The sequence below is a fragment of the Lottia gigantea genome, assembly GCF_000327385.1.
Source record: "Lottia gigantea unplaced genomic scaffold LOTGIsca_165, whole genome shotgun sequence".
In the NCBI taxonomy this organism is placed as follows: Eukaryota; Metazoa; Mollusca; class Gastropoda; family Lottiidae; genus Lottia; species Lottia gigantea.
Window position 1 is genome coordinate 27,000 of NW_008708051.1, and position 10,353 is coordinate 37,352.

Below are 10,353 nucleotides of genomic sequence, written 5' to 3' on the forward strand. Positions count from 1 at the left end.
CAATTTAAATACACCATTTCCAAATTCATAACAGACGACTCTTACACACTTTTATTGAACTGTTGTCCATTGTTAGATCTTGCATTAGTCTAGTATTTGTTGCCTCTGACCTAACATCTAATAGCTATTGATGACAAAAGTCGACCAGCTACAATAGTTCGACAGTTTCTGGTGCCAATTTCATAGAAACATCGAATATCATGTGACGTTTTTTTCGGTTTCCTATGAATGTCAGGCAATTTGGCCTGTTTATTCTTGGGGAAGGGGAGAGGGGAATTTGTTGCCATTGAGTTGTGAATTTGAGTGATAGGTCGGTTAGGTATGAATACATGTATTTATGACGACTAAAAAACAGTACCCATCGAATTAGTTTACAGAAGCTACATCATGCTATTTCCCTGAAATTTGTTACATCTGGTTGATTTTAGGTACGTTGCGATATTTGGTCGCACCTCAATTCTGTTTTTGAAGGCTTTGAGGTGTGGTATCGTTGACAAATCTCTCCAAGCTTCTGGGAACTGATTTTCGGTGGCTCTTAGTATGTGATAGACCTCTAGATCTATGTACGTTAGCTTGTTGCCGACCATAAAACTGAAATAGAAAAAAATGTATCTACCTTGACAAATATGTTTGCTTCACATATAGCTATATGCTTACAATCTGTCGTCTTGATTTTTGAGTGTGGACGAGTTGGTTCAATGAATATTACATCTGATACAGAAGTAAGACATCTCGTCCTTTATTTTAGTTTGATGAGAACATCTTACCTTTTTTTGGCTTTTTTTGGTCGATGATCAAATACTCGACCAATAACATCCATTGAAACAGATTCTTACCAAGGACGACAGACTACTACTCTTGTGCCTAATTTTTGATTGGTCGGAGACCAAGACTCGACCAATTAGATTCACTGAAATATGTATCTTACCCTTGAGAGAGTATGCGGCTATTATTGTTGTGGCTATAGATGACAATTTCATTGGTCAAAGATTTTGTTTTCGGTCAATTCGATTCACGTGAGTGTGTAGCCTTGTTGGCCATTAGTGCTGTAATAAGAATCTGATTGGTCGAAGATGCAGTTCTTGACCACTAAGATTCACTTCAGAGTGTAGCCTAGGAGGCTATTATCGCTGTAGTTAGAAATTGATTGGTTGGGGATTAATTGAAACGCGTATCTTACCCTCTATTGTTGTAAGTTAAGGCTTTCTCAAAATGTTTTAGGAATTGATGGAATCTTTTCTCTACGAATCTATTGATGTAGGGTTGGGTTCCTTCTTGCTGAGAGAAATACGAATCTGTAGGATATACACCATGAAACGCCAATCTACCTGTAAAAAAATTAATAGAATCAGGGTTATAAGCTGAAGTGTGTGTATTGGAGAGGTGTAACTTTATGAGGGTTCCAGTGGCGTTTCAAGGAAAGATTAGTTGAGGGGTGCGAGCAGAGGCCACAAATTTTTCCAGGGGGGCCACAGGCCATTCTTTCACTATGCAAAATGATAAAACATTTTAAATTGGGGTGACCAAAGCCTGGCCAGCCACTTTTATTTTGGGGGTCATGACATAGAGGTACATTTATTCATTCGTTTGTGGTCTATCGACAGTTTGAAATCGAAGAAAAGTACGCCCGACAAAATTCCCTTCAACCTATAGTACAGGAAAGTAGGACGAAATACTTCATTTTATTGTTTTTCGTGTTTTCATGTTCGACATCATAAATCGCCTCTTCACAGGCATAGATGGAAATGATACCTTTTTATTTTTCAACCCAATCTAGCCCAGTCAGTAATGCAGGTCGGAAGAGCTGACATGGAAAACGTATCTGGTTGTTCGGGTGGGACAAATTACTTAAGACTCTATGTGCTACACTCTAAGCAGGTTAAAGATTCCATGACAGTCCATTCAGGACGTTAAATTCCATTTATTTCATTAATTTTTCTAAAAATGACTCCTTTCCCTAATACGAAGAAGGGCATACACGCGTTTTAAGGTGAACGGATCAAGACGTCTTACCTTCAGCTAAGTAATCGTGGACAGTAGCACTGAGTTGTTCAGCATGCCATTGATCCACCTCGTTATCCGGATACAATCCGAACTGTTTCCCCAAATATCTACTGATCACACCCGCTTGGGACAGACTGAAATCACCTGGATTAGAAAGCAAGAACAGATAACTCTAGTCCTCAGACAACAAGAACAATAATAATGATAAAAATATTAGACTCTTTATTCTACGTACCTTTTTTAATCATAGGAGGGGCAAACGTGGGATAGCCAGTCCATTTGTCACCTCTGAAAAGTTCATACATGTTATCGTTCACTTCTTTGTATTTCACACCCACTTCCTCAAAAATCAGCTTAGCAAATTCATTTCGTCCTACACCAGCTAGTTTGGTATCATGATAGTACAGTTCCCACTCCGCTTCATCACTCATTGTAACACTAGAATCAAAACTATTAAGTGCATCTTCACAACGTCAAGCTATTGCAAACTATGTCTAATACCTTGACTTCATTGGGATCTGTTCTGGTGTCACAGAAAGCAACAATTTGAGTTGATTGTATACAAGCGAATACAGCCACTTAGACTGAAACATTGGATCTTGTAATGTACTATGGGAGACTACTCTTTTAATAATCATAATGCACATGAAAAACTACTTCTGGTACTATTGCACCAATGAAAATGAAGTATTACTTTTTATACTTTTCTGTTCTGGATTAAGCTAATGAAGATGGGCCAACCCATACATTGTGTAGTGAGGACACCTTGACGTACAGTGACACTAGCCTACTGAAACCTGGAAGTCGGATTTTCAATCGAGTTCTTGGGGTACCCCTAAATGCGGTCTGTCAATAATTGTTACCGAATTAAGAATTAAGGTAGAATTAAAAGGACTACAAAGTGGCGATGCGGGGTGGAGGGTGGACGTAAACCCCTAGTATTTCGAGATACGGGCAGGTATAGAGATACGTCTAATTTGACCGATCGTACCTAAGTCTCAAAAGCTGGAATCTTTCTAGCCAAGCCAATCAGCTCACTGTCGAAATTTGACTCTTCAAATTCATTTTGTGTACAGACGTTTGAAAGTTATAATGACGAAATGTCTGTTCTTGAGATTCTGTCATATATATTGAAAAGACATAAAATAGAAATAGAAAGTTAAATTCCTAGTTTGAAGTACTTTATCTTTGTGCAGTTCTAATACTTCTTATTTTACATATTTATGACCCGAATCAAATGGCGAAACCTGGTCTTAAAGGAAACGTGCGAACAGATATGCTTTGCCCTTTCTAAAACATAATATATTATATTAATATATTTATTCATTTGTGTCCCTTTAAGGATAAAGTAAACTTGGACAAGATAACTTTTATCTATTACCCTATTTGATCTTTTATCTTAAAATATAGGCTACATTTTCATGAAACATATACCGAAGAAGCAATATTAGCAATGTTGACTCTCCGAAAGGGGAACTCGGCCAAAGAATGACATTGGGTGTTCAATAAACGGGACCGTCCAAGTATTCTTTAGGCTGTGCACGTATAGAATCTATCGACAGTTACAAATCGAATAAAAACTATGCTACATATCCTCATTTCACATTGCATTGCGTTGCCCAACTTGATTAGCTCAACAATTAGTACGTAAAACTCTATAAGCTTTCATTTGAATCACTGTGGCGTTTCATGCCCCACCCCCCTTACACCTCAAATGTCACTTGAAAGAATAAGGCTACGTGAGAATCCCTTGCCATTTCTGTGTTCCTTTTTGGCCATACCCATTCGACCCCCTCCCGATTCACCTTATGGTTCTTTGTGACGCCGATGTATTCTCTGTAAGCGGTTGATTCCATGGAAAGTAACGCTTCACTTCACTTACCTTTGCTCCAGGGTTTGTGTGGTAAATAGGACCTACGCCAGGCAATTATCAGCGTTTCACGACAAAATGTAGGTCTCGTACTACTTTAATACCTCAATAAAAACTTTTTGATGAAATGGTTGTGATATAACCAAAATATACTAGTTGTGATAGCAATGTTTGTATAAAATTTGTTGAGTCATCGTATATCAATATGTATGGTGGCCCAATGAGGAAATAATGCAAGTTTATTTGAAGCTGTCGATGGCTAACTCGGATAATTTGATACAGAAAGGGAATACAAAGCCAAATGTTCTTGAAAAAAGAAAGCTCTTTCTGTCCAATGTACTTCAGTTCGAAAGGCCTGACATGGAAAAGGTTTAGATTGGAAAATAAGATAAGAGTGGAAGTCTGGAAGTTTAAACTAAGGCATTTTCGTGTGTAATTTTTATTGTAGACCGAAAAGTATGCTTAAGCTGCATTCAATGCAAATTTTTTCTTGTAAGGTATTTTATTTCAATGGGTTATTTGTGATTATTCCCTATTTTTATAGAAAAACGTAAAGCTTCAGACCGCATTTATTATTGTATTGACGTAATTAAATCGAGTTAATTCCCTTGTAACACAATGATTTATGTACAATATTAAGGTGCCAACTACGACTACCAACAACTACCTAATTTGCGATATCAGCAACTGCTGGAAGCGAACGTTAACTTGTCATCTACCAACCAACCAACCATGGCCATTACATGAATAATGAAACTGGCAATGAGTTCCAAACGCACCCTACAGCTCAGTTGGAAAATTTTGACCGATATTCTTATTCGCACCTATACGCTACTGGTGTGAATTATATTTTGTGTTAGGGATAATTTTTATCAGTTTTTAAGACATTAACTTATTGACTCGACTTTAATGTCAAAAAAATGTCAGGTAAAAAGTGTTTAATCGTTCACATAACAATAAACTGAGACCCCTGCACGTAAAAGATCCCTCGACAAAATTTCTCTCATTGCATACTGCATGACATTAACCGTCTCCATTAGCCCAAATAGGTGCAGAAAAGTTTCTTTTCATTTATAATGTAAATAAATTATTAAACAAAAAAGTTCGTGAGTTATAGTAGAGACATAATCATAACTGAACCAAGATACACTGTTCTATTCACGATAAGACAGGTATATGACCAAATTCAAACATGATGTTGAATATCTTCTATAAAGGGGCAGTCAGATTTTTTAAAGAACAATTAGTACTCTCCGTGTTAATTTACCCCTTTAAAAACAATTTGAAATGTATAATTTGAAGGAAGAGCATATAATATAAGGAATTATTTTATGTATAATTTACAATATTTTTTATATTAAAAATTTTGTATACTGTCCCTTTAAACTTAACAAACCATCACTTGCTTTCTACCCTGGATGTTTGGGTACGATTCTGTGGCGATAAACCAAGGCCCAGTGCGCTGCATGTTATCGACCTAAACAAATCATCGACATTAAAAATGAATGGGATAATGCTACTATCCTGGAAAATTCTATTCTTTGCACACTTCCAGGTATTGCTCGTCGTAGTAAACTCAATCAGAAACAAAATGCATAAAACATAGAAATACATGTCATTTTTGGTTGTTGCCACCATCGATTAAAACTGTTAATTATTATGTAATTGTAGTCTTGCCGCATTTCGGATAGTATTCTGGAAAGTGGTACAGGTGATTATATGACTAAGTTCTGTTAAATCGAATATTAGACAACTATATCCCTTTTAAGCTGCATTAGTATCATGATTACGCTGGTGTATCAAATTCTACTTTAAATATTTGAATAAATATAGGTTTGTCACATGTCGACGATTTACCTGGTCAACCTAAGTGATTTGAGGTGTAGAATTACACAGGCGTACACGGAAAATACCTGGCCTTGTCCCTTTTTATAAAGTACTATTTGATAGGGGAGGGTGGTTATTTCTTAATTGGCACGTAGGTTCAAATTTTTAAGTTAAAGCACCATTTGTATAGAGTTTGATCGTGAAATTTTTATCGGGAATGGGAGTTCCGTAAATGATAATTGACTTGCCCAAATTTTTCAAATACCACTGAGGTGGAATATGAGAGTTTGAGGCAAGGGCGCTCATTGAATCGGATGGCCCAAAACACCAAAAATCCAACAGACGTTGACAGTAATCCCCCTTTGATTTCAATACGTCTTTTAATTATACGCTTTCAGGCGCAAAGAATATAATTATATGTATCACATGACCACAAATAATAGGCCCAGGCTTTATGTAATGCTGAGATGTGATCAGTCCTGTCGGGTCCGTACCCTCTCAGCTTATCTCTAATAATATCGTTCAAATTCACCATTTAGACACTTATCTGATACATTGAATAATTTTTTTTTTCAAAAAACATTCAGTCTACGCCATCGAAAAATGGTTGTCAAGCCTATGTATGTGATCATGATAGATAAAACGGCTCGATAAACTCTTTTTTGAATCATTGAGCCAGTGTTGGAATTCGTCCGTCGACGCCCATAGATTGAAATTTGTCAATTCGTCATCCCTTTTATAGAGTTCACAACTTAAAAAGAAGACTCGTCAAATTTGACTAAAACAAAGGGCAAAACTTAATGTTAGAATATGATTCATTCTAAATTTTAAATATAGTCGTAAAAAAACATTCTCTTAATATTAAGATTAAAAAAAAATAACGTAAACAAGTCTACCCCCACTTTAACAGGGTAAACTACAGACTTTAAATTATATTTTAAATCGATCCAGTGACAGTTAATATCCTTGTTGTAGCCGAACTGACCGAAAAAACACTCATTTTCTGTTCAAATGTAACAAATTTAGCGGATATCGTCTGCGAATTAAGCCCGCGGCTACATTATGATGGATGATGGGAATAAAATGGCGTCTGTAATATCATATATTAATAATGTTCTTTTTGAAGGATGGGAACAAACTGGTTTAACGGCTTACATTTTATTCTATCTAACAGTGCAGGTTTAAAATTACAGTCTGACTATACGGATGTCGAAAGTATTGGCAGTGTAGGTATTCCTTATTCGAAAATTCGAATGGTGAAAATCGATGCTATCAGTGTCCCCCATACACAAAAAGTTAAGAAAATCACTTTGCAATCCCTATAAGCATATTAATTGATATTCTCGTCACACAAAACCCAAAATCCTTTGATAATATGGTACTTTGTATACAGGAGAGTGTAAAACTCTATTTTATTTCAATGACATAGTAGTATGTTAAACTCCATCGTATTAAGTTTATCCCCCAAAATAGGATTTTTCGCATCATGTCATTCTGCAGAACAGAAAGCAGCATCTCATTACATTATCCCAGTAGGCCTAAGGCTTGATGATAAATCGCAGTAGGGTGTAAAACTTCATAATTCATTTTATTTCTAAATGCTATTAAAATTAGAGATAAATGTAATAAATACCAACTATTTTCAACAAATTTCTAATGTAAGCCAATAATTTATTGTGTTTCTTGATTCAAAATGTACAAGATGGCGTCAGGCGGACGAACAATGTCGAGTGATATGGGAAAAAACAAGAGTTAGGAATTCAAGATGTCGCCGGCGAATCAAAATGGCGCCTAAAAAGAAGAGAAAAACATTAATTTGATGCAAGTTTATGATATTTACATGTAATGTAGAAAACTTTAATTTTGGAATTTGACATCTGGTTTTAAGCAATTTAAACTTGCATTAGTTTAACTGCATTATATAATACAGAGCACGCAGAAACAGTGGCTTATTTCGGGGTGGACTTACTTATTTTTAAGTTGGGCCTGACCCATCACCCCTGCCATTAATCACGCCTTATCTCAGGGTTTTTTTGTGAGCGTCGCACCATTCTTCTAGCCAATGAAATGCCACGTCTTCATGATTGGGACTATATACGGTTACAATGATATGATCGAATCGAGCTAATGGACGTCTCATTAGCTCCCTTTGTCTTCAAACGAAGTTTTGTGCCATCAAATATTAATTACAAGTCATTATACCTCGAGATCAAAGGAAACAGAAGGCAAAATTTAATAACAACAACAATGGCGCCGAGACTGGCAGACGACACGAGAACAAACGTGGAAATACGAGATAGGGAAGTGATGATATCGATATTATTTGACACGTGGTTGATTTGGTTGAAGGCGCCAACTCTCACTAATCATTGACTTCTTTTCTCGACATTTGATATCGAAGAAATGTTATCAAGTGTTACTGTCCTTGCAAAATATCCCTCATTGCACACAGCATGACGGTTATTGTCTCTATCATAGTCCATTTGTTTTACTAAAATAGTCGATGGAAAGAATATGCAACTTATTATAAAAACTGTGACTCCGATTTACACCTTTGTAACTTTCACTCGTACGATATTTCTTATTTTTTAGTTTCTAAGTTTTAATTTTGCTCAAATTTGGCCAATAACAGTATATATCCATCAGTGGACTTACCTGGTGTCCTAACTATACATCAAAATCCCTCTATAATCCGATATATCCACAAAATCAAGTAATTAATTATAAAACGCTTAATACATCCATTAAGCGATTTTCAAATCGTGAGTCTGGGAAATCCGGTGTAATTTTCAAGGGGAAGTAACTCTCAAGTGGGGTTTCCCGCGTCCTTGACCTCTACTCTTGAATTGACTTCGACATTGTCATATTTTGGAGACGGAATAATGATGCCTCGTAAAAGATTAAGCGAATCCCCAAAAATGCAATTCATATAATTTAGAATGAATACTCCACCACTGACACAATTTTCAACGAATATTAATCATTGGCAAACTTTGGTGTATACACCGGAAGATGATTGTTTCCCGTTTTAGCGTTGATTACCTAGACTCTTTTTTCTCAAACTGAACGGACTTGTAGCTTGCTCAATTATGATTATAGTTGTATTGTCGATTTTTCAAACTTGATAAAGTGTGGGATGCATACTTATTTAACCAATGGTCACTATTAAACACAAATATTAGCAAAAGGACGAGTGTATTCTAAGACGTAGTATCACTTTAAGCTGCACACGAACCAACAACAGAATGTCTTTCTAAAAAGTAATACGGCTGATTGATTAGGAATATTAAATAGTTTATCCTCCTAAAAGTTTTTATGATGAATATGAACTATGAATGGAGTTTACATCGCATATTTTTATGAACACTTGTTTTGTTTCTTTTATTCCACTGTTGATGGGGTGTATGTTTTTTTTATCCAAATCATTGCCTGTAAATTTTGATTTTGTTCCAACGTTTGTCTCATCGTATCAAGCTATCTGTACGTGCCTGATGAGGATCATTCTCAAATTTCTCGCACGAGCCATCTGCAAAAAACGTGTGGCGCGTGACAATAGTCCATTTAGCAGCGACGCCATAATTAACAGAACGAAAGTTGAGACGCCTTGCTTCCAATATAACAAAATTTTCACCGAGAATTCGAAACCATTAGCGTTATTTCGGGAAGTTTCGTTTTACCACTGTACAAAAGACTGGTTAATCTACGGTCTAGACTCGATGACCCCAGTCTCACGTATATATTAATCATTATCAAGCATCGTGTTTCTGTTTGACAATGTAAAAGATGGACGGAATCCTTTTCGAATCAGGTTTGCTTACTTTGCTTATTAACCTTTTGCTATTGTAAGTATTTTGGTAATTGGTAATACAGCAGTGGTTGGAAAAACGCTATACGAGTTATAGAATATGTTTTAAAGGACTCTCGGGGAGGACTGTGCTTTAGTGGGTTAGGCTCGTGCTTGCCAGCTAAGGTCCAGTATTCAGCACAAGCATATAGGCCTAGATTAAACCTTATTATCGATGCAGAGTGGTTATTCTGTCGGGACTGGGACCCTTTATCAGTACCTCGACAGTTGAACTCGACAATGAGCTTTAGTTACGCGCACACACAAGCATTAATTTTGTTCATTCGTGGAAAAATTATCAAACGCGTTACTTTAATTTTCAACTTTTCGCCACTAATGACCAAAATCTTATATAAATTTACCCGCACACGGAAGCTTTCGTTAAGGAGAAGTGTACGAATGAATTAAGCCTGAGCTGATGGCTCGTAGCCTACAGTGTTCTAGTTGATAACCGTGTGTCATAGCCTAGATCTTTATTAGCCCTAGTAGCCTAAGGCAAATATCGGGCTTAATAGAACTTTATCTATTTCATCCAATGCGCATTGAATAGGCATATTGAATGTAGTAGCCTATTGTAAGATTTATATCTTGTTTATTTTCAGGAATTTGATTATAGGCCTATTCAATAGCCTATATGAAGATCCAAAGGCTATTTTAAGAAGTGAGGTCTAGAATAGACTATTACTCAGTATCAGAGGTGACAGTATTTGTGGGATGAGGGATCAGCTATATAATCACGACAGAAGACACTTTACGCACTATAAATTGCAATAGGCTATGTGTTTAATATGGAATAAATACCAGAAAA

At 36.3% G+C, this 10,353-nt stretch overlaps 1 protein-coding gene across 1 annotated transcript; it reads right to left on the minus strand.

Annotated features, from left to right (window-relative positions):
- Window positions 1–380: 380 nt before the first annotated feature.
- LOTGIDRAFT_141723 (hypothetical protein) lies at window positions 381–2,435 on the minus strand (the record flags this gene model as incomplete). Its single annotated transcript, XM_009051353.1, has 4 exons — window positions 381–591; window positions 1,181–1,361; window positions 2,014–2,148; window positions 2,240–2,435. The coding sequence occupies 4 exons, from the start codon at window positions 2,433–2,435 to the stop codon at window positions 381–383; spliced, it is 723 nt and encodes a 240-aa protein (XP_009049601.1).
- Window positions 2,436–10,353: the final 7,918 nt, after the last annotated feature.